Here is a 25,097-nt window from a genome sequence, read left to right on the forward strand (position 1 = left end):
ACGGCCACTCATGTGCCATCAAATTATTTTAAATATTTTGTGGTTGTATCTATTTTTTATCTATATTCTAAACAGAATTGCAAAACTTTTTATATCCCAAAGTTTGAAATACCATTTTTTTATGCTTACTTTTTAGGGTGATAGAGGTCCCTCTGGCCCACCTGGGCCTCCCGGTGAAGATGGAGAAAGGGTAAGAAGAAGCTAAAAACCTGAAAGATCCTGAGTGATCATTTTCAAGGGCTTTAAATTTTTACCTCGATTTATAACATAACCTTAGCAGAATCATACGTTCTAAGTCTCCATCTCTCTCAGTAAAGGTCTATATTTCTTCATTGACAACGTTCCTGCTGTATATTTGCTCTGTGTACAGATTTTAAATAGGACTGTGTGAACAGACTGCCCGACTGTCATGGTGATCAAAGTGTTTCATTTGACAGTTCACAGCTTGCCTGGGCACACAGTGTAGGTACTGTATGCGTCTATGGGCTACCCATAAACATGCAGTTGAAAAATTGACTTTCATTAGATCTATCAACAGGAACAATTTCATCCTTTTCCCCTTTCATCAAGGATTTTACAAAATAAAGCACAGCAGACATTTATGAAATATTTCACAACAAATGAATAAATCTAAGTCTCCATATTACAGTTCACATGCTTTGTGTTCTTTTGTAAACAGCAAGATATACAGATTATGTAACTTTTACTGCATCCTGTACAAGAAAGTAGCTATGCAATATAAGAGGATGGAGAAGAGACGTAGGGGGAAGAAAGGAAAGGATAGTGGTGTGGGTTAGGGAGAACCCATGTAGGTAAGGGGCCTAATAAAAAAAAAGAAAGCTACTTAATGCGGTAGAGTACAATGGCCTGGGGCCTGATTCAAAGTTGTATGCTATTGCCTTTGCTGCTGCTGTTCCGTACCTAGCGGCTGTGACAACCAGTGCAAATGTGACAGCTAGTGAGATTATAATGAGACATCCCTGGGAGGCTTCTGAGATCTGCCACATGTGTATGAAGACCGAGCCATCGGATGCACAACTGTCTATAATCAGCCTTATGAGTAACCATGATCTCATGCAGCATGGCCATGGCATGTCAGGGCTATTTAAACAAATATGCCACCGCCATTTAAACTACAGTGTGTATCGGTTTGCAGTTTGATGCTGTGACATGACCCCAAAATGGCCACTCAACAGTTTACACCCACAAATGTTCCCTTATCGTCTCTCACTTTGCAATAAATCCTTACAATGACCGCCATCGCAAGATCATTGCAGCACATGTTCAGTGCAGCTTAGATTTATGCAATGTGGCAATAGTGCGTACAACATAGTCCTTGTGTCCAACTCTGAACATCATAATATAGATGTTGATGTTCTCAATGTCCACATATAATCCAGTATAATGGCGTGGCTCCCTTGTCTCGGCCCTCAATCTTTTGCTCTTTTACCCAGCTTAGCATATGAGTCACACACACACAGCAAGAGACAGCTAGATAACTAAAATATAAGCTGCGCAGCCACCATCAACATGGAATGAATGATATCTTCATTTTTACACCTGTCTGCCCCCCCCCCCCCCATAACATATATGTAAAGACACTGATCACAGTAATAACTATCCATTGCACAGATATAAGTAGTTTGCAGTGATCATTATAAACAGATATGCAGAGAAACATTGTGTATAAGAAGCATAGCTGCCATACATTAACATTCAGTTCTTGCCCTTACTTCCTACAATTAGCCTTTTCCACCCACCAAAACCACATATAGATAACAATTTGACAAGCCAAAATTCATTGCTTGTCCCTCTTTACGTGCAGTGTGTTTAAATATCAGTAAAAACAGCTTTTTCTTTTGTGTAACAGGGAGAAGATGGAGAGGTTGGACCCAGAGGGCTGCCCGGTGAACCTGTGAGTGACACATTAATCTGTTTTATTCAGAGCTCTTACTTTATATCTACAAATTTTCACTGCAAACACAGTGTAACGGTCGGCATCGCTTCTGGCTGAGAAGTCATTTACGGCTCCTGTGTAACTCTTACGCTGCCAGGTGACCAGCGGCATCTTCTGCGGGAGCGTGCTGCTGGCACATTGAGCAATCTTGTCTATTCAACATCACATGTTAAATATGTATTTAAATATATGACTATTTATTTCATCATATAACTATGGTCCTACTTTGTTTTGTTAGATGGTACTATTAGATGGCATTGATACTGTTGTTATCTATGACATTAATTAGTCATCATGTAACACCTTTGTATATCCAGCAACATAGTCTTGGATGATCATAACAAAATAATAAATGTATGAAAAAAGCCTTTTCTCTATTATATTGCTTTCACATTGCAGAAACGGGTATTGGCCCTGTATTCTTAAATGGGACTTTAAAACGGGTCTGAACCTTAAGACCTTTCACATTGCAGGTGAAAACCGTTTTAAAAAGCATTTAATACTGTACCATTCACACATTCAACCCGTTTAACCCCCAAGGGACACGTTTCAAGCCATAGAAATAGAGCCATTCACATTGCCTAAAAAACGGCTTTGAAACGTGTAGGACTCTGCTTTTTAAACGTGTTGAAATACCAGTTAACTTTAACCGGTAAATCAACTCTGGCACTTTCACACTGCAGCCTTAAACATTTTAAAATGGAAAAAAAAACGGCAATATACCGTTTTAAAAGTGCAGTGTGAAAGGGGTATAAGTCACATATTTCATTTATATTTAGCAGTAAATGGAAATGATAGTAAATTATTGTTCTTCCGTGTTGCAACATCAGTCAGAACAGTTTGGGACATCTACTGTATGGTATCAGCAGCAGATAAGGATTTGATATTTTATTAAAGAAATAAGGGTTTATTTACAGCACCGATACCAACTTTCCAATAAGTGAAATAAGGTTACAGCTAAGCTGTAATATGACCTCATATAACATTTCTGGACTTGTGTTCCATGCACATGGCACACGTGTTAAGGTTGGTCATTGATAATCACTGGTTAGCAAAATTATATGGCGCCTCCCATTTCAGTTACGGTTTTCAGCTATATTGGAGAGGTCCAATGGTAAAACGCCAATTGGTTTTTGATGTTCAACCTGGTGCAAGTGTGGTCTCCATATGCACAGCCATTTGTGGGGCCTAAATAAGAAGACAAAGACATGCCTCATTCTGGAATAAACCTTATACATTTTATACACACTGACATTACCATGTCAGATACTATGCACACTGACTTTAAGTAGTGCCTCTTGTTGCAAAGAGGGCCACACCAACTTGGCGCCTGTTTCCTTTCCTCTCAGCACCTCTGGCACAAAAATGTTTTTATTGTCAATGGGTTCTCCATGATGGTTATAAACCATTGACTATTAACCTGTCAATGGACAACCATGATTGAGAAGTCACCACTAGAGGCAAAACTACTACAAATGCTATGACTCCTCCCTCAATATATTACACTTACACATGAGCTCTGCTAGGTAACATGATACATGATAGTAATGGCATAAAGTTTAGTGAAGACCCAATTTAATCTGTTACTACTTGCAAATAAACTGATTATCTAACATTTTGTTTTGCTTAGCACAATAACTTTATAATAGGATTTGTAAAAAATTTGCACCAAATCTAGTAATGAAATGGAAATTAGTTACTGAATTTGCCTTTGATTCTTATAGGGTGAACGAGGATTGTTGGGGCCAAGAGGTTCTCCTGGTCCTCCAGGACAACATGTAAGTAAATTATGATTGCTGCAGTACTTTATCAGAATGTAAAAATAATACACTTAATGTAAAAAAAGTTACATATATTCATCAAATTCTGATTATTTGCATAAATAACCTAATACTCATATTATTTGTTGTAGTGCACGGTCAGATTGAAAAATATTTTTACTTACATTAAAAGTAGTATGTGCATATAATTGAAGTTCGGTCCCAGAGCATTATTACACAAAAATTAGTACACTTGGCATAATGGGGGGTGATTCAGGTTTACTCGTACTTTAACAAATTCGGTCCCGGGACTGATGGTGAGGGTCTGCATATGCGTATCGGTGACTATACACATGTGAAGGCGCGGTGTGAAAACGCCTCTGGTGAGGGGGGTGGGCAGGGGGCTGTCACATAGGAACACCCAGCATTTCCTGGGCGTGCCAAGAAGAACGGGTGGGTGATGCCCAAAACCGCTGGCCATCCCCATGTGAATGCAGGCGGGTCGAAGCTTGCACATTGCAATCAGTGCACGCCCTAAATTCAGGACATCACCGAGCCAAATAAAAGTCAGACTAGACATTTATTTGTGAACCGAGGAAAAAAAATCATTCGATGGTCGGCGACCATCACATTTTTTTGTCCATATGAATGTGCAAGCCTAAAAAATCCATTTGCATTCCTGCATTTGGTTCAGGAAGGGGGGCGGACGTTCGCTCCCCTGGTGGGCGGCATTTACCTGCTCGCTAAGCATAGAAAGAACGCTGCTTAGCGAGCGTGTATGAATCAGGACCATTATTTACATTGAGTTATTTTATTACACCCGATAATACATGAGAATTCTCTCTTTAAATAAATATATTATTGTATAATCTACCAGACATCTGCTTACCTGCAGTAAAATATGAATACTGCAATTCACAGTTGGCCATGAACTCTCTCCCTAAACAGAACTATAGAGCACAAACTGTATCCCACAGTTGTTCTAGATCTTGAATAAAACCTATATATACAGTATAGGTTATATTAAAAAATATATATATGTTTATTAAAAATATTCAATATTTGAAAATTTTGCTTCAGATTCTGATTAGGTAGTATATTTAACAATTGTCGTGACATGTGCTTTCTTGTTTGTCAGGGTGTTGCTGGTGTGGATGGGCCCCCAGGACCCAAAGGTAACTTGGTGAGTACAGTATATTTCAACCATTCTTATTATGTAGTTTTTCTGCAGTTCAGATTGTCTGCAGATAAGTCTATATGTGAGGCTGCACTCATTGATTCAGGGTTAGGTTATATCTCTGTTAGAAATTAACATCTCATTAAAAAGTGGCCTATGTTTCAATCGTGGACTTTTTTAGAGATTTGCGATAGATGTTTATCATAGCAATAGAAAATCTTTTTGACTTAATTTGCCGAACAATCTACAGTATGCTAGGGCAGAATCTCCCATATTGTTCTCAATGAGCCACCTTGAGGGTCACACGTGCATGCTGCACAGAAAGCCATGCTTGGTGACTTTGACTACTTCCTGTTTGAAAAGGCAATGGAGAGGGAAGTCCTGGTGGGTTGGGTTGGTGATACAGCACTCCACCCACCTGGACTTGTGGCAAATTACATAATTGCAGTCATTCACAATGCAGCATTTATGTTTCACTCTCTAGCAGTACATCACAGGGGAAGGAGAAGCATTGATGCAGCTTTTCTGATTCTCATTTCAACTGAGAATCAGAAGAGTTGCCACTATCTTGGAAACTTGTAGACTCTCTCTAAATTCTTGAGTCTCCTGGAAATCCGGGGAGTGAGTGTAAGTAAGGCTTGGACTAACTTAAAGAGATAATAAATTCCTATAAACCTGCATGGCAAATACCATGGTAAATATCGTTGCATATGCACATTTTGAAATTGGTTGATAGTCAATCTACCTTGATAATACAGTACTCGCTCGAAATTACATAATTCCCAGTCACCAGCATTAGAATAAATGTGGAAAGTGCTGATTGGCTGATACTATGGGAACGAGAGCTCTAAAGGTGCCCATACACTTAACAATTATTGTATACAATATCTCATCGGATCGCATCTTGGTTTTGCGATGAGATGAGATCTAGTACAAAAAGTATGTGCAGCACATACTTTTTGTACTAGATCTCATCTCATCGCAAAATCGAAATGGGATCAGATGCGATATTGTATACAATATTATATACAATAATTGTAATGTGTATGGGCACCTTAAGCCAATCAGCACTTTCCCCAGGGCTTTGGATAAACCCTCAGGTTAAAGTCATTCTGCTGTTAGAAAGTTAATGTAATGAATACAATATTTGCTCTGATAGTGCCAGCTGACTACTGGCATGTTACGTCATCTCTGACATGCGATTTGAAGTTGATTTAGCCTTAAGGGTATCTCAGATTAGCTAAATTGTCAGGACATCACAAAAAAGCATCCAATTGACCAAAATCAATCACTACTCCCTAAGTAGACGATCTGCAACTGATTATGCAAAAAGCATCAGATTATTTTTAAATGAACAGGGACACAATGATTTTATTGTTGGTTTTGCACTACTCACTTAAAACAACATTTTATTAGCAGTCATAGTGGAATGGAAAACCATCTGCAGCACAAATACAACCGTGTTTCTCTGTTATAGTTAAGTTTTTAGGCATTATGCATTTTATTAATAGAGATACATTGATGTTTTTCTGCTTTAACAGGCGTAGTATACAAATGCATGTACAATCACTAGCTAGCTTTTATTTTGTGCTGTTAAGTGCACCAGCATGATTATCATGATTGCTAATTAAATTGTATTGCATATGTCTGGCCTTTGGCTCCTTCCTTTGATCTTTTTCGAGTGCATCTCTTTTTATTCTATTTAATTGGCAGCTATCATCACAATTAGTAGAAAATATGTTTATATTTTGTTTTGCATTATAGGAGAGCTGTAGCATTGTTATTGTGTACCTTATGTCCCCAGTTAGATGCCTCATTCATAAAGAGCAAGTCAACTCAAAATACAAAGTGCAGTTTCCATGCACAAATATATAAGGAAACTCTTAAAAGAAATAGTTTATATAAAAGTTGTGATCATCTGCAAAAATAAGGTTGAATGCAATAGGTCAACCACTATTGGTTGACCTTTGATACTTGCTTCTCCTTTATGTTCCAAAGCCAGTTTACATGCTACTACAGGTTCTCTAAACTTGGATGGACTACAGACAGTCCAGCTTTATCATATGTAGAAAATGTAAAAGATGCATAAGTGCATACAGTAATCCACATGGTTTTGCCAAAGTGCAACATTGTAGATTGTAGGTGGATGTATTACTACCTCAATGAGTTCTCTTTATTATTATAAATGCTTTTCTTCAGAACAAACTATGCCTGAAAACTGATTAATCAGTTTTTCCATATCTCTGGTGTAGTGATGTGATGCCTGCCTTGCATATGCATGAAACAGCAAAGTAAATAATCTACAAGTTTTCGCATTGCGCATGTAGTAGTATGGCGGCACATGTCCGCTGAAAGTGAGAATTTTTTTCTGTGCTGCTCATACGACACAACAAGCATGCATGCACAGTGCAATGGAAAGAGCGTCCAGAGGTAAACATAATGCAATCCTGAGATGGCATTACAGTACATTTATGTTTTTTGCTACTTCATAAATTGAAGTGTGCATCTCCCATTGTACACTGATAGTGTGGTGCACAGAAATAAAGATACAGCGGAGAAACCAGTGATTTTTAAATTTTTAATATTTGATAAGTGTTGAGAAACATTTAATGTTGATATCTCCAGCCAAAAGGCTGGTGAAAGGATCATGTATGTGTAATAAATAAACCATTGAATGCAATGAACATTATACGACCAACCAAGTATTAAAGTATCAACAAACCAGGATGCTTTAGTTTTTTTTTTATATTTCGGAACTACAGATGGAGCCTTCTTCAGCTAGCCTTCTCTGGATAGCCATGGTGAGCCATGGCTCACCAAGACAGATTCAGTCCGACAGCTCTAGCTCACTTAATCCTATTAAAGGGCTAGATTAGGATGGCTCTATCTGTATTTGCATTTATATTAGGACTTCCATTTAGTTTAGAATGAAAATGATTCTATGTTATAGTATGACAGTAGTTGTTTGAAACCATACTTATAGGTGAAGTTATGGAGGTAAAGTGTAAGTAGTAAGTGTGGGGAATGGCATGCCGGCCCTGATCCCTGCTAGACAGTTAACTTATTTATCATTAATTTGGGGTGGGGCTGGATAAATAAATGGAATAGGGGAGATTGTCAACTCTCCAGGAGAACACCCCAAAGTTCAGTGGTCTCCCGAACTTTCCAGGAAAATGTTCAAGTTTGGCACGTTGGCATTTTAGAATGTTCTTAAATTGTGGAAGTAAGGCCTATAGTGTAATTCATCTATACACCTCATTTGTGCATTTTAGGGACCTCAAGGAGAACCCGGCCCATCAGGACAACAAGGCATTCCAGGACCACAAGTAAGTACAATATAAATGCTATCATTATGACAATATTTATGATTTGTTGTACTGTGGAATGAAAAAACAATTGAAAATAGTTGCGGTCCAAAAGGGCAGCAAGGTGTGACCTTTCTCTAGACATAAATCAGAAGGGTTCTGTTTTAACAAAATGGCAGCCCTCACTGTGGGGACCAGTTTATTATTATTTATTTATTTACAGTTTCTTATATAGCGCAGCAGATTCTGTGGCGCTTTACAATAGTGTAAACAGTTGCTTTACAATAGTGTAAACAGTTGTATATATGTTTGTGTATGAGCCATTTAGTTACCTTAATATTAACTGACCTTAGGTGTATATGCTTTAAATTGTACTGATTACATCCATTATTTCATTGCTTTGTAAAGAAGTGATAATATGATGTTTTTGTGCATCATATGTTGATCGATTATAGAGAGAGAATTGCAATTGGAGAGTTGCCCTGTCAGAAGCCACTCAGCCATCATACTCTACAAGACTCCTTTTCGAGCCTGCCATATTTATAGTGCAGAGCCAATATATTCAGGCACATTTATGTACTAATACTGTCAAGGAAAATAATCTATTTTTATGTGAAAACAAGGAACACACAGAATTTATTTTAGGAGTTATTTATAATATTTTCTACTCTTCAATGATCAATGTTAACAATAGTTTCATGTACAAGCCTTCGCTTAGCATGAAGTTTAATATCCTCTGCAAGAGAGCACCTTCCCTCCATGCAGGTTTTGGAGTGTGGAGCATAATGGGAGATTGTGCATCTGACTCCTGGCTGCAGAGTGTGGTTCAGGAATGCGGCCCAGTGTGGCAATGTTATGAAGTGCAGGTCTGTTCCCAGCTCACAGTGATGAATGAGATGCTGAGATATAATGTTTTCTTTCTCTACAGGGTCTCCCTGGCCCACAAGGCCCCATCGGTCCCCCTGGTGAGAAGGTAAGGTCTCACTTACATAATTAATTACGTTGTTGTAAAGTCTATTTCATAGTCTTTGGAAATAAACATATGTAATATATAGGAAGGATGTTAGACCCTATATAAACACGATGAATGATAATATTATTATGCTTTATTTATATGGCACCACAAGGTACTGTATACACAGCACCCAATTACAGAGTACATCCCATGTAGGCTTCAGTTACTATATGTCTAACCATGTGGTAGCACCAGCCGTGAACATTGATCATGTAACATTATTACTTTAAACTGCATGTAAAAGCAGGCATCTGATTCATTTATCTGAGCTGTAGAACATTTCTAAATGTAGCATTTGCATAGTGGCATATAGGATGTAACCTTTGTAGAACTGCCCAGACAATTATGTTAGTAATGTAGAAACTGTGGCCAGACCTATAGTAGCTCATTTATTTGATATAATTTCTTCTGACAAATGTAATTGGTCTTAGAACAGGCACAAATCGCATATCACATTTAAATATATACTTTTATAAATGTTGCATAGTTTAATAATCATTTAAGACATTGGCTGCATATATAACTGGTATAGGTTTAGAGAGGTGTGAATAAGTGCATGAATGTATGTCTTATATATTGCTCTTTTCAATTGTAATACAAAAACCATACGTAAAGGTTAGAAAAACCATTTGCTTGTTCAAAAAATGTCAGTGCACGTTTTCTTAATAAATACCTTTCACATGTAAGGTCATCAGAGTGCCCTTGCCATATACAGCATTGCTCCTGCTTAGGGGGCTTGTTGCCATTAATTGCCATAGATTTCTTACTGAAATAAAGTGTACATACAAAGTCCTCAGTAGTCATTTCATACCTTTATAGTACATTAAAGCAGCTGCATAGCGATGTGCCTCTGAGCGATCTGTCAAGGCCAGTGTTCTCCATGAGAACACTCGCCCTGAAACCGGGGATTATAGATTTATCCAGCTTGCAGGATATTAATCGCCGGACGATATCGACACGCAGGGCTGTGCATCACTATTGCTATGGCCCCTACACAATTGTAGGGCCATTTTCTGAGCGATCTAGTTAAATTAAGTAATATCGCTCAGAAAATGGCCTACAATTGCCACGTGTGTACGCCCCACTAGTTGTCCACCATTGTTTAGACTGATATTTCTATTGTTACTGTACAGTTAATAAGTAATATATGTCCTCTGGTGTGTTTAGGGTCCACACGGAAAACCTGGTCTGCCTGGATTACCTGGATCCGATGGACCCCCAGTGAGTAGACCAAATAGAGATGTTATTGCTGAACAATCAATTGCATATAAGTATAACACACAAATACAAAAATAACATCATTGATAAGTCATGAAAGGCTTTTTTTTAAAAGAAAACACAGCATACATGGATCATCACCGATAATACATAAACATGTTTATAGATTACATTTCTAAGTAATTTACAAGGTAAACCACAGTATATTTCGCTTTATTGATACAAAAATTATCTTCACACTAATAGTAGTAGAACATTGGTAGCTACTGTAGAAAGAATATATAAAGCTATGTATAGTTGAGCACTAAGTAATTTCCTGAAACATTTACAGTAGAACCTTGATATCCTGGCAGTATTGTATTGTGGCAGTATGGTGCAGATTACCTCAGAAGATTTACTATATATATATATATATATATATATATATATATATATATATATATATATATATATATATATATATATATATATATATATATATATATATATATATATATATATATATATATTTGGTCTAATTGTAGCCCAAGCTAGACTAATAGGGGTATTCAATCTCCCGACGCTATTCCCGAGGGAGGAAATAGCGGTGGGGCCCTATTCACTGCTGTCTTCCCCGAAAGCATTGACCAGGGATCTCAGCTGAATGGGCCAGACTTTACAAATAGTCGGGCCCGTTCTGCCAAGAATGGCTGGGAATTGTCAAGCTCTGTACGCAGTTAGGTGATTTCTGACCATTTGTCACGGCCACACCCCCTTTTCGGTGCTCGGCAGGCAGGACATTGAATCCTGCCTGCGGAATCACTGTCGAGCCAGCCGAGAACGGGACAGGGTCATGGCTGTTGGGCCAGCCCGACAGTCGTGACCCGGGATTGAATATCCCCCTCTGCATGGTCCTTTCCGGCACGCACCTACAAGTATTTGAAATTACAGTTGGTACTGTACTTTTTTTATAGGATTTACCATGATTTCAATTATCCATGCAACTCCAGTCTCTTACCCATTATAATGGGTTCTACTGTATTATATTTGTGTAGCTGTTTTTAGATCAATATAGCTGCATAATAAATAAATACAAATATGATATGACACATGCCTGCCTTTGATATTTGTATATGTCTTTAGTGAGACGTTTCGGTACTTATGTAGTATCTGGGCTGCCGATTTTTTGATTGTATGCCTTAAGTTAAGGCATACAATCAGATGCGATGCGATGCGATATCGCATCGCATCGCATCCGATATCGGATGCGATGACCCGATTTTTCCATAGGAATCAATGTTAAAATGATTCCTATGGAAAAATGGGTCCTTTTCATACCCCTACTATCCAAGTGGGCATGGAGTTGGATATAAACCTGTGGCGAGCGTAGCGAGCCACCGAGCCCGAAGCGTGGCGAGCGAAGCGAGCCCCGCGAGGGGACGGTATTCGTCCCCTCGCGGGGCTCGCTTCGCTCGCCACGCTTCGGGCTCGGTGGCTCGCTACGCTCGCCACAGGTTTATATCCAACTCCATGCCCACTTGGATAGTAGGGGTATGAAAAGGACCCATTTTTCCCATTGAATTCCATGTTAAAATGGACTCAGTCCATTTTAACATTGATTCCTATGGAAAAATCGGGTCATCGCATCGCATCGCATCGCATCGAATCGCATGGTCGCATGCGATGCGATGCGATCTCCCGATCCGACCCGATTTAGAAATCGGCAGCCCAGATACTACATAAGTACCGACGTTTCTGTAAAATTACCATATTTTTACCATTGCGTCGTGTTTTCTTTTTAATGTCAGTCACTAATCAAATTACAATATGCAAAAGGATGCAGAAATGAATTAGTGTTTTAATGACCTTTTGTGTATCAAGCCCAATTAGCTCCCTTTGTATCTGTTCTTTATGTGATAAACACAAACAATCTAAGAAACATTTCTGTAATATAATTTGAATCTTAAAATGTCTGCTGTAATTCATGTTTGTAATTTTCTATTTTCCTCTATTCCTCATAAAATGTCCCTTTGGAGAGATAAATGTGCCGCGCATTGAACTGGAGATACTGCACTTTCTGTTGATTCAATGCTTTGCAATATTAGAACATCATTTTACTACTGTGTATAATATAAATCTTTAATTTTATTGTCGGTTTTATGGTGAGAAAAGTGACGATGAGAAACATTCATTTTAACAGGTCTTTATTTTCTCATGTATTTAGGGACATCCTGGTAAAGAAGGACAATCTGGAGAAAAAGGAGCATCAGTAAGTTTTTTTCTCACCAAAGTTTCCAAAAAGTTTGGGTTTATTTTGTATGGGGTTCTATGTCCTGGTTTTACATGCAGTGAGCCATACAATATACAGTACACTGTAAATATGCAAGTAGGATAACATTAACAATTTTGTCTATGGCTACAGAGGGAATGATTCCGAGATGGATGCTAGGCAGTAGCAACAGTGACTTTTGTTGCAGCTTCTGCTGCAAAATTCTGCTAATGCTGCAGCCAACGGGCTGTCTATTAAGACGCCCTGTGACTGCATGTCATACCTGTCATAAATGATGGTGCACAAAGGTCCACCACTGAGTGGACAATGGTCCTAATTCATATCTGATTGCAGGGCACATTTTGTTTGCAAATGGACAACGGCATGTGCACTGCAGGTGGGGCAGATGTAACATGTGCAGAGAGAATTAGATTTGGCTGAGTTATTTTGTTTTTGTACGGGGTAAATACAGTACTGGCTGCTTTATGTTTACACTGCAATTAGATTTCCGTTTGAACACACCTCACCCAAATCTAACTCTCTCTGCAGGTGTTACATCTGCCCCACCTGCACTGCCCATAATTTTGTCCATTTACAAACAAAGTGTGCCTTGCGATCAGGTCTGAATTAGGCCCACTGACCTCACCACAAGACTTCTGAGCAACCTTTTTGACAATAGGTATTAGGCTGCCGGTTCCAATTGAACTGTTTCTTTTCACTTAGTACCTGACCCCTTGACAAACCCACCATCTAGAGCCCCCCCCCCCCCCCCGCCCCCCCCGCCCCATTCCCCTATTACCGGCCAGGAATGCCTATCAGATGTATCTCCACTCCCAATCAGTTCCAATCAGTGTGACCATCAAATCTTATTTAATGCCATTGATGTTTAAACCATCAGTAATATCAATGGTGCCTTTTATATTTCCAAACCCTACTCAGAGTTAGAACTGGAGCAAGAGAAAAAAAAAAGAAGCAACTCTCTCCTGGAATAAACCATGTTGCATTCTGAATGCAAGGAGAATACTGGCTGTTTTTGCATGTAACAAACAAATACTGGGCAGCTTTGTTTTTGCACTGGAATTTAGAATGAAGCTACTGTAGGATGCGACATTGCACATTTTTTTGTTTGTTTTTTACCAATATTCAGATCTTTTTGGACTTACTCTCAATTCTTAATAAAACCCAGTTTTAATTTATTCTTTCAAATCAGTTGGGCTAATTGACAGTTTAATGGAATCATTCTTTGACAACTACTTACTAACATTTACTTATTTAGCACAAGTTAGAATTCTGACTCACGCAGTATATAACTTTAAAACCAGATGCTATGTAGATTAAACTAACACAACATTTAAACAGCTGGTCTCCTAATGATCATTGACCTTTGTTATAAACATGGCATGCTGAAGCACCAGATGCATACAAAATGAAGACAGGGCCATAACAGCACTAAAGCACCATAGTATGGCCGTGCTCCTGCTCCTGCTCAGGATTCTCAAGATGTTTCTATGAGGTGGCACAAAGACCTTGAAGAAGCTGAGCACTTGCACAGCTATGCAGTGACAGTTAGATCTAATTCATAGTGGGAGAAAGGACCTGTAAAATCAGAGAGAGGAGAAAAGTCCAAAGTACTGTAGGGAGCCCAATAGACACTTTCCATGCTTTGGGCACGAAGGCACGGCCCATTTCGCTTGCAATCTGGTTACTAAACCCAAAAGGTGGCGGCATGGAAAATGTCACTGCAAGGCCACCGGCCTTGCTCCTCTTCCTTGGTGGAAAAGATCCTTTAGCGCTGCGGAATCTGTGTGCGCTATATAAGAAACTGCTAATAAATAAATCAATTTAGCCTACTAGGATTTAAAAACTACCATGCAGAGACAATGTAGACTGCACTACACATTGGCATTCCTGCACCCTGTAATTAAAATACTGGTGACGGAAGCTGTGTACACACGGGGGCGATAGGGGCTAAAATCGCTGGAAATATGGTCGCTGGCGACCATATTGCCAGCGATTGGAGTGAGCACCAGCGATAAATCGCCGGGTGCGCACTCCCGTTTTCAGCCCCCTTCTAATCACTGGTCGCAGGAGCTTGCTCCTGCGACCAGCTGATTACCTCTGCTGCTCCCCCGGCAGAGGTTCCCTTTCATCAGCGACCATCTCTGGTCGCTGATGAAAAGGAGAAACTGAGCAATATATTGCTCAGCAATATATTGCCAGCAATATATTGCTGAGCAATATATCTCCCCCGTGTGTACGGGGCTATATTGCTAGGCCCTGTGCTATACGTAGCAGCACACTCACCCTTCCCTATTAATGGCCCTGAACAAAAAAATATACTGTACTGCAGTTTTTCAGTGTGTCTCAAATGACCTCTCTCATAAAGGTAATTTATTTGTCTGATTGCAACTAAGACTGACAAAAATAAAAAATTGGGATTCTGGGAAGATGCATGAAACCTTTACTAAAGTGGAGAAAATACTTCACCAACCAATCAGCTTCTGTAATTTGTTCAAATGACAGTTAGAAGCTGACTGACTGGTACTTTATTTTTTACTTTATCTCATTCTAACGTTTGATACTACTATCCGTTTAGTGTATATTCTACCAAATAAATCCAAGCATTTAACATTTTTGCAAATACCACCATGAGATAAGATTAGTTCCATAATATTACACAGATATATTAGAACATATGTTCAGCATTTTAGTGGTAAAGTTAAAATGACTGTATATTATGATGGTGAAATACAATTATAATAACTGCTAGTGATTTTTCTGACATTTTATTGACTTTGTGCAGTACACTGTCTTAGACTCCAGGTGGTGCTGTGCCAATCTGAATTGCGGCTGAAATGAACTCAGTCATACAGTGTCATGCATTACCCCACAACTTATGATATAGTCCAAGAAGACCTATACCTGATAAAAAAAACCTGTTTTATTATGTGGTTGGAATGTTGTAGCTTCTGAGATGATTTCGGCACAATTCCAGCTTCTCATTACTAAATTTACTATAACACAGCATGAAAGCTTTAGGAAAAAAAGGAAGCAAGATTTTTTTTATATTATGATATTATTTTATACAGATTTTCTCTAGTTACTAGGGAGATACATTTGCAGATATTTACATACTAGTTACAGAAAGGTTCAATTGCCTTTTTTTTAGAAGCACTACGAAAACTGATAGTCAAAATTATTTTTGATAAACTTTTACAAATAATTTATTTGTGTAAGTGAAGACGTTTGGCAAATATGCCGGCCCTTCCACCTTGTCAAGGTAAACTTTATCAGATGGGTTCCTAACATCCCTAATTCTAACACAATGGGTGGTATTCGATTGTTATATTGCACCCGATATTAGGGAGGTTATAGGGTGATCTATTTGTTTTCGCATATCGTGCTCATTATGGTCATGTTTATACTCTCGGTATAGTGAGCTTAAATGCTGGTGAAAAACAATTGAATACCACCCATTATATCAATTTATCAAAGACCTATCTAAAGTAGCATAAGTACTAGTATGTAGGCAGCAATGTATTAACCTGCACTGATTCAAATTATATATATATATATATCATATACACAGAATAACCAAGTGGTTTTTCGGGCAAATGCTAGCAATTGTCCTCAGCCTCTTAATACTTGTTGGACAAGTTTAAGTAATGGACATCTCCCTCGCTCCTCAGCATCCAATAATCACAGCTTTTAATGGATTAATGGATTTATCTTTAGTCACTTGTCCATCTTTAATGCATCATTCTCAAATGTTTTGTTTTACTTCTAGGGTCCCACTGGTCCCCAAGGTCCTATTGGTTATCCTGGACCACGTGGTGTTAAGGTACGTGTGTTACATATTGCTCCTCATGTGACCATTTGTTAGCAGTGTAGGGTACTGTATATCTCTTTAAGGGCAACATTCCCTACTGCAAGGGGTATATTCAATGCCGCAGGCGAGCGGTGACAGCGAGCAGGGCTGCCTGCTCGCTGTCACGGCTCGCCCCCACAGTATTCAACTGACCCCCCTAATACGCCGATTCCCCCTTGCTCCATTTTGGGAGCGAGGGGGAATCGGCGTATTTTGCTTCTGATGCAGTGAAACCCGCTGTGAAATGCAGCTGATTCGCTGCATTAGTCGCGGAATTCGCTGTTTGGGGGAATCCTCGCCATCCTGTGATGCCGAGGATTCCCTCGGAACGTTGAATAGAGCAAGTGGCCGGCGAGGGGGTTAAACACAGAGGATCGCTGGTTTTCTGCGATCCTCACTGTTTAACCCCCTTGCCAGCCGTGGCGACCATCATTGAATACGGGCCCAAGACTCAGTACACAATTATGCATCTCTACATCTACATACTTATATGAGTATTTATAATATATTTAAATGAGTGTGTGTGGAGGGGGGGATGGAGTGGATTACACACCCTAATTCTAAATGTAGTAACAGGTGTTATAATGCTGAAACTGCCACACAGAGAAAAATTAATATGCAGGTGTATACTGTAGGCCCTAAGAATGCTGGTAATCAGGGCTTTTATGATAAACTGTAAATAAGCATGGAGTAAAATTTTTGGGTTTTAGCATAATTTTTTAATAGAAAATACAGGCCCACATACCACTGCCAGGTGACCTTATCAGGTGGTACCCTAACATTCCTAAGGTTCAAGTCAAGTATTATCACAATTTAACCTTGCCATAAGGCAGCAGTATAAGGGGGTATACAGTTAGATACAGTACCCTTTTAGCTAAACAACATGGACTATAATTGCAGGTTTAGCAAGATGTCATTATCAGGCTATCTTTTTGGGGGGCTTAAAAATGACCCATGTGTTGTCTTGGCTCCATGGTCCGCTTTTTGCAGATTATGCTGCAGGGCTAATTATATATCTCTCAGCGAACCTAAAAGCAGCTGCTAATAGTATACTGGCCTAAATAGAAAATGTGCTACATTAATAAGTAGTAGCAGCTTTAATGCTAAAAGTGTTATATTCAGTAAGTGAGAAGTAGCTATTCAAATGTTAAAAAAAGTGTTGCACTAGTAAAATATACATAAATGTGCTCTGTGATTGCTGTTAATCTAAGATGGCATTTTGAGTGTCTACCAAGCACGAGGTTCAAAAGTCATGTTTATACCCTGCCTACAATGTGACCCATAGAATTACCATGACTTTAGAATGCTTAGTCAGCTGTAATGGTATCGATATTGTACTGTTCTATTTGCATTCCAATTAATTTCAAATAACATCTACTAAATAGAAACAAACCAGTTGCAACACTTGTGCAATAATGTAAATTGATGCTGTCAAGTGTCAGATGTGTTTATTAAAACAATAACTTAATCATTAATCAACAAGCTCTGCATATTAGGAATCAAAAGTTATCCTACACCTACTCTTCTTGTTGCCAATTCTACAAAACATAGCACCCCATTACTACCCCCCTCCCCCAACACCCTATAGAATATGTCCTTTACTGTGTGTACTGTTACTTGCCTCCATACATTATATGGCAGATTTATACCCTTGTATTGTACATGTAATGTGTATTGTTCTAATCCAAACCGATCCTCGAGCTCTACCAATGGTCCAAATCTCCTAGCTGGTGCACAGCTGTAGTCATTACTAACTGTCACATTTACCAGATCACCTAGCTGGTGCACAGCTGTAGTCATTACTAACTGTCACATTTTCAAACCTGCTGCATTCATTCCTACTATAGATCCACAGGTTGGCTGAAAAACATAAACTGTAGATAGGTTTTGGCCACCCCTGCTCTAATGTATGTTATATTTGTGCAGTTATATATTGCAGCATTTGAACCCATTGCACACCCTATTTGCCGGATCTCATACTGCCAAATTAAAATGCATCATCACTGACAATAACACAATGTAATTAATCGCACTTCCTGTCCTGACATTTGCAATACATGTATGTGGCATGGTGTTACCTTTGTCTACTGTTGCAAATATGTAAGAAAATTAATGTAATGGTGCGTTCCTATTAAGTCTGTCAACATATTGCCAACATCCGCTCACGTGCCTTAAGTCATACCTGGGATCTGTTGTTCTAGACACAGATGAGCATGATTTCAAGATTCCTTTCTCTGAAACATTTTGTCCTATTAGGCAAAATGTTTTGCTATCTTGAAATTGTTCAATTGAGTATTTAATACGCGAATGAATCTTCACACTTGAAGAGATTCATGTAAAATGATAAATCAATAAACTTTTCAAATGCCCCTTTTATAGTTTTACAATATAAGACAACATTTGAGTTTCTTATAATAAAAAAGTGATTCAATTGTATTATCCAATGTGTCAGAGAGGATGAAAACCATACACTAAATAAAAAGCAATAAGAAAATTAGATTTTAGTCCATTGTTACTATATATATATATTGTAATAATGTTTTGTTGTTGAGTAAAGTAATTTTTATTGAATAAGCAACGTCAAATGAACCAGCAGTGCAGTAACCAGTAATCATGGGTACAACAGAGTGTATAGCATACACTCGATAAATCAAAGCCAGCAAATGTATGCGTCGGCAGTTAACACAGATGTGCAAATCTTGTAATCATTTTAGTTGCAACCAGGTATTTTCTTGTATCAGGTAATCAATATATGTACGGTCCTCTTTAAGACATACTGTAACATTGAAATTCTGTCTTCAATTTCGAAATTCCCAGAATCACCCAAAATCAAGGAAATACTGTATTGAACAAATCGCTTTTCTGTCATCTCAGTTTGAGTCTCAATGCAGTTAGGCCTTAGACACAACTGAAGCAGAGAAGTAATTCTATTAAAATAAACTGAGTGGAGAGTGGAAATTTAGATTAACCATATATCTAGTATAATTATGTCTAGGTGTTATGTTCACATGATTTAAATTAATATATTTTTCTCCTGAAGCCAGTGTTGTAATATCATTTATTCTTCACCATTTAGGGAGCTGATGGTGTTCGAGGTTTGAAGGGAGGCAAAGGAGAAAAGGTGCATATAACATATATTTAGATTTATATTTATACCATTATAGTACTTTCAGGTATGTATTGTGTTATTGCATACAGTTGTGTGCAGATGTAAAAATAATTCTACATTATTATTGTGTAAATTGTATTACAGTACCTCTGTATTAACAATGTTAACTCTAGAGCAAGGGTTCTTAAACTGTTTTGCTCTGAGACCCCATTTATCAATAACAATTATAACAGGACCCCAGCAAGTTACCACAGAATGCTCACCATGTTTGGTTAGCAGACAGCACATGCATGACATTGCGGAGGCAAAAATGATGCGAGGAATCTGAAGTAACAGACAATTCAGATTTTTAAGACTCCACTTTGGGGTCAAGACCCACAGTTTGAGTATATCCGCCCTAGAGGAATTGTAGTATTACTTGGAAAAAAAAAGGCCACACCCACACTGGGCAATTTTGAGCTGAAAGCAGCTCAGTTTTGCTATTTCAGCTTCTTTCAGCTCAAAAGTGGTCCAGTGTGTAAGGGCCAGCGATAATCAGTGAAGCATCGTCGCCAGCTGCCGCTGCTTATCTGGTGGTATTACTGGCAGATGAGAGACTGGGTGAGTGTCTTTCCATAGCATCCTGCTATCGAAAGTTGTCCACCCCCTGAGAAATTCCCTGGCCAGGGGAAAAATCACTCAGTGCATTCACACTGGGTGATTTTCAGGCCAGCGATTGTCACATCATGGCTGTCCATATACACTGGGTAAAATCGCTACTAGTTCCCATCTGCCGCAGGGGCCCTGCCACTGACTTCCCATCCACTGAAGGGACCCGCCGCTGACTACAGTGCCCAGCTGCCGCAGGGACCCCTGCCTCAATTTGCTGCCCAACCCCGATGCCTGCCACCCACCTGCCACCACAGCAGCAGTGCCGGTGTGGGGGCCCCTTATGTGTGGGGACCCCGGGGCGACCACCCATGTCGCCCCGTGCTTAATTCGGCACTGGTCATTGGTTCCGATACCTATTTCAGTCATGGCACCCTACAGTATTAGCTTTTCTTTTAACAGCACCCCAAGACCAAAAGTTTGTTATTGAGAATTTCAGAAAAACAATATTGCATGAAGTAAATTGTACATACCTGTCAACCTTAAGTTCAGTTATGTGGTAGTGCTCTTCGGCTTGTCCACATAGACTACACTAGGTGTTGGTTTTTTTTTTTTTTTTTTTGCACACCTGATATATTTTGTGTCAATCCACAATTAGATTAAATTAATTATAAATATATGTGGGTAATGTACAAGATGAGTTTCACCACTGAGATCATTACTAAATATTGCAGGTGTTGAGGAATGATTGAAATTGTATCTGCTTAATATTAGTAAGCTATGCATTTATCCAATAGGCCATCTGAACTCTTCCTCCGCTTGTTTTAAGAAACATCCACGTACAAGTGGAATTTGGTCACTTGAGATTCCAGGTGTATTCTAAGACATAATTTAGCCTAGTCAGTCATCTACATTGAACGATCAATATGCGTTCTGGTAAATGATATCATGTGGGCTCAGTATATATTCACATTCTGCGGGATACAATCCGATGAAACCTGTTACACATAACTACATTTTCCTCATAAATATACTCCTTGAATAAAGGTATATAACTGGGCAAGATATCATCATGAAAGTATGAATATATATCACATAAATGCGAGTAGGATCTTAAGGGTTTCGGAAGCATTTAGATTTATTTAATTTAGTGATAAGTAATCAGAATAAGTTACATGTATCCATGAATTCATTTTTACAGCCATTATTCAAGGAGTTCTATTCTGCATCAGTAATTAAGTACATTTGAGCAGTGAGAGGATTTTTCCGGATCTGGTCAGCACTCTCGAGAATATTTTGTTATCATTTGAGGACTTCCACTGACTGCTGATTACACAGGGATGGGAGGAATTTGGGGATTTTTACACTTCACGTCCATAATTCAAGACAAACTGCAGAGCTCTTCTTTGTTAGCTGAGCTAATAACACTTAATCCGGAGATGTGCTATGTGCCGCTGGCAGGTGTTCCGTGTACTACTGTACTGATCCATCTACAAGTGGTCATTAGAAGTGAACAAACACACCATAATCCTGACACTGCTTCCTCTCTTTATTAGTGTTATATCCGCTCTAGGTAGCACAAGCAAGGACTTACTCTTTCAGCTGTATTATTACCTGGGACATCCAATTATAAACCCAGCCCATTAGCAGCATTTCATCATAGCACTCAGAGATCTGTCTTATGTCTACAAATCATTTTAGGATTACCTTTCACAACAGATGTGGACTGAAAACGTCATCCACGCGAAAACAGTCATAAGAGCGAATCATATATCAAGTGCTGAGAGATGAAATACAATAATTCATTAGCATGTATACCACAGTGTTATATTAGACAAACAGACACAAGACCAAGTCACGGAGTAGGTGCATCCATCTACCCATGTAGCGTGTTAGAGAGGAATGATATACGCACGGAACATACTCTCCTGACCTTAGTGCACTTATCAGATATATTATTCACTGGCAGCATTATTCTCCTGACAAATAAGCTATCTGTTCTCAGGGTCTAATGCTTGTTTTTGGAGCGAAGCAAAAAAAAAAAAGAAACCTTGTTGCAATACTCCTGCAGCAGAAATGTAATTGTGTCAAATAGTTACTTATACCCCTTTCACATAGCACAAAATTACCAGGTTCATGTCGGTTTCTTGCCGGTTCGCCCCGGTAATTCATGCAATGGGAAAGGGGTTACCGGTTACAGTTAACCAGTAGCAACACAGTAATTTGAACTGGATAAGAAGAAGGGTTCTTACCAGTTTATTGCCGTGTTGCTGTGCAGTGTGAACGGGTTAATCAGGTCAAGTGATCTGTTTCTTGCTCACATTATGAAGGAGACAGCGCTTTGAGAAGCGCCATCCTCCGATGACGCTCCGCCGCGCCCCCACATGGTATCAGCGAACTGGCAATATTGTCGGTTCGCTGATGTGATCTGAACAGACCACACATGCAGGGTCGACCCGGGACTGAACCGTTTAAAATTCCTGGTGCGACCCTGCAGTATTACATGATACACATCGCTAATTGGTTCATCCAGCATTTAAAGAAAGTGAAGGATGGCAAATAATACCAAACTGTTCCTCAACTTTCTAACTGAACAGGGCAGTGACCCATAGTCATAACTGCTTAATGGAATCAGGACACAAGAGAGATACAATTATGTTAGTTTGTTGACCATAAATGATGACAAAACAGAATCTGCTTTTACATACATATACTTAAAAAGGTATCAATCAAATTAAGGAGGAGTAATTATGTCAATACTGACAGGGCACTGCACAATTATACAGATACACTTACCCAGTACTAGTCATACAATACATAGAGCACCCCAGTGACTGATTTATAATACAGGGAGCATCCTATTTACAATATAAAAAATCAAAGGTCATCCGAGTTATCACCATACAATACAGATTGTATCCCAGTGACTGATAAACATTATAAAGAGCATCCTAGTGACTAATATAAGGTATGCTAATGACTGCCATACAATTGAGAGAGCATACATTACTGTTAACCACAGTACAATGTAAAGCAACACAAGTCATGGCTGTATAATGCAGACACTAGTACACAGTCACATACCCATCCTGTGGTCATCCTGCAGTTTCTTCCACACCTTCCACCTTGGGATAGGCACTGAATATAATCCAGAGAGTAGTTTACATATGCGCTTACAGATGTGTCCTCATACATCTAACCTCCATATGCCACACAGTGGGAGATGTATGATGCGACTCCTTTGCAACTACTCTAGCATTAAGGATGCTTTTATTCTTGCCAAAAATGTGTCTCACACAAAGTGATGCATCTAGAGCAACCAGGAGTCTCATGTGACCTTGCATGCCAGTATTTCATACTTCCCTTAATTTTTCCCCTATCATCTTTACACCTCCTCAATCCTCCTCCAATATTATCCCCCCTCTCTATCCCCCTCCACATTTCCTTCCCATTGACATTTCAGCTTTTACAGTACATGCATTTTGTATCTTGAGTCCACTTGGGGCTCAGCACACACTCCTCTGATACTCAGCCTGAGTCACATGATTGTGTGCTGAGCTCTGATTGGAGCAACACGGCTTGGGATAATCATCAATGGATCTACCATTGATAATCTCATGCACACAGCCCAAAAATGCACAGCACTAGAAGAGTCCCGTAGATATGACACTCTGAAAGAGGCTGCTTTTTTTATAACTGCAGCAATTACTGTATGTGTGTCAACATATTTGTGTCCTTAAGGTGCTAACCATACATATATCCTAGGATCAATTCCTGATCAGTGATGGGCCTTTTTGTTAGAGGCAGCCTAGGGCTGTCGCTCAGTAAAGGTGCATACACACTGTACAATTTTTTTTACCAATTTTGTTGAAAGACATTTCCCTTGAACCCAGTGTCCTGGACGAAAGATGTTGCTGAAAGATATTAAGGGCCCTTATTCTGCATCGTGCGGTACGGCCCGCGTGCGGCCGTACCGCCGATGTTTTCAGTCTGCACATGCGCAGAGGTCAATCTGCGCATGTGCAGCCCCCTTCGCCGCAGACGGATTTCGTCCGCCGCAAAGGGGGCGTATAGGGGCGTGAGGGGCTTCATACCCTCATTTCCCTATGTGTACGCCCCGCGTTTCATGGGCGTTCCCATGCAAACGCGGGGCGTATGCATGGTAATGAGGGTATGACGCAACTCATGGGGGCGGAAAGCTGACGTCGCCGGATGTCAGCTCTCAGCCCCCATGCAAGCTAGCACACGGACGATTGTCCGTGTGGTCTCAGCTTGCGGGAGCTGCTGTGGCGTGCGGACCTGCCTTCGATGGTCGACGACCATCGAATGCAGGGGGCAGCTCCCACCATGGTGGAGGCGTACGCCTCCACCATTTTTATGCGGATCGCCAGCCGTCCGTGTACGGACGGCCGTGGCGATCCGTCTCGTGGGCGGGGATTGGTTTGTGCGGCCAGAGCACCGTGTGCGGCTCTGGCCGCACCAACCAGAATAAGGGCCAATGACAGACGAAAGACGAAAGATCTAGCTACAGTTTATAGCTCTTTTTGAAAGATATCCAAATTGAGCTGCATGCACAGTTGACGAACAACCTTGATGAACAATTGTCGTGTATGCGCATCATCATTCGTCGCAAACGCACTGAAAGATAGTTTGACCAATTTTGTACAAAATGGCCAAGATGAACGAATTTGTTAAAAAAAGTTGGTAAAAAAAAAATTGTACAGTGTGTATGCACCTTAAGCTTGATTGTTAATCTGTCACTACTGCTTGTACATACACACAAACATGCACAATTGCTGTGTACTATCATAAAAGTTTGGGGCCAAAATGTAATAGCATGTGACTTGCAGTA

General features: G+C 39.6%; 1 protein-coding gene across 2 annotated transcripts in view; it reads left to right on the forward strand.

The window, feature by feature from the left end:
* The window catches only part of COL11A1 (collagen type XI alpha 1 chain), a 211,714-nt gene that overhangs the window by 101,608 nt on the left and 85,009 nt on the right, over positions 1 to 25,097 (forward strand). For both annotated transcript variants that reach the window (XM_083156920.1, XM_083156921.1), the window contains 10 exons: positions 137 to 190; positions 1,871 to 1,915; positions 3,682 to 3,735; positions 4,856 to 4,900; positions 8,167 to 8,220; positions 9,128 to 9,172; positions 10,382 to 10,435; positions 12,636 to 12,680; positions 16,468 to 16,521; positions 19,625 to 19,669. In XM_083156920.1, coding sequence (XP_083013046.1) covers positions 137 to 190; positions 1,871 to 1,915; positions 3,682 to 3,735; positions 4,856 to 4,900; positions 8,167 to 8,220; positions 9,128 to 9,172; positions 10,382 to 10,435; positions 12,636 to 12,680; positions 16,468 to 16,521; positions 19,625 to 19,669 — 495 coding nt within the window. The remainder of the gene's footprint in view (positions 1 to 136; positions 191 to 1,870; positions 1,916 to 3,681; positions 3,736 to 4,855; positions 4,901 to 8,166; positions 8,221 to 9,127; positions 9,173 to 10,381; positions 10,436 to 12,635; positions 12,681 to 16,467; positions 16,522 to 19,624; positions 19,670 to 25,097) is intronic.

The sequence above is a fragment of the Crinia signifera genome, chromosome 8 (genome assembly GCF_055691185.1).
Source record: "Crinia signifera chromosome 8, ASM5569118v1, whole genome shotgun sequence".
Taxonomy (NCBI): domain Eukaryota; kingdom Metazoa; phylum Chordata; class Amphibia; order Anura; family Myobatrachidae; genus Crinia; species Crinia signifera.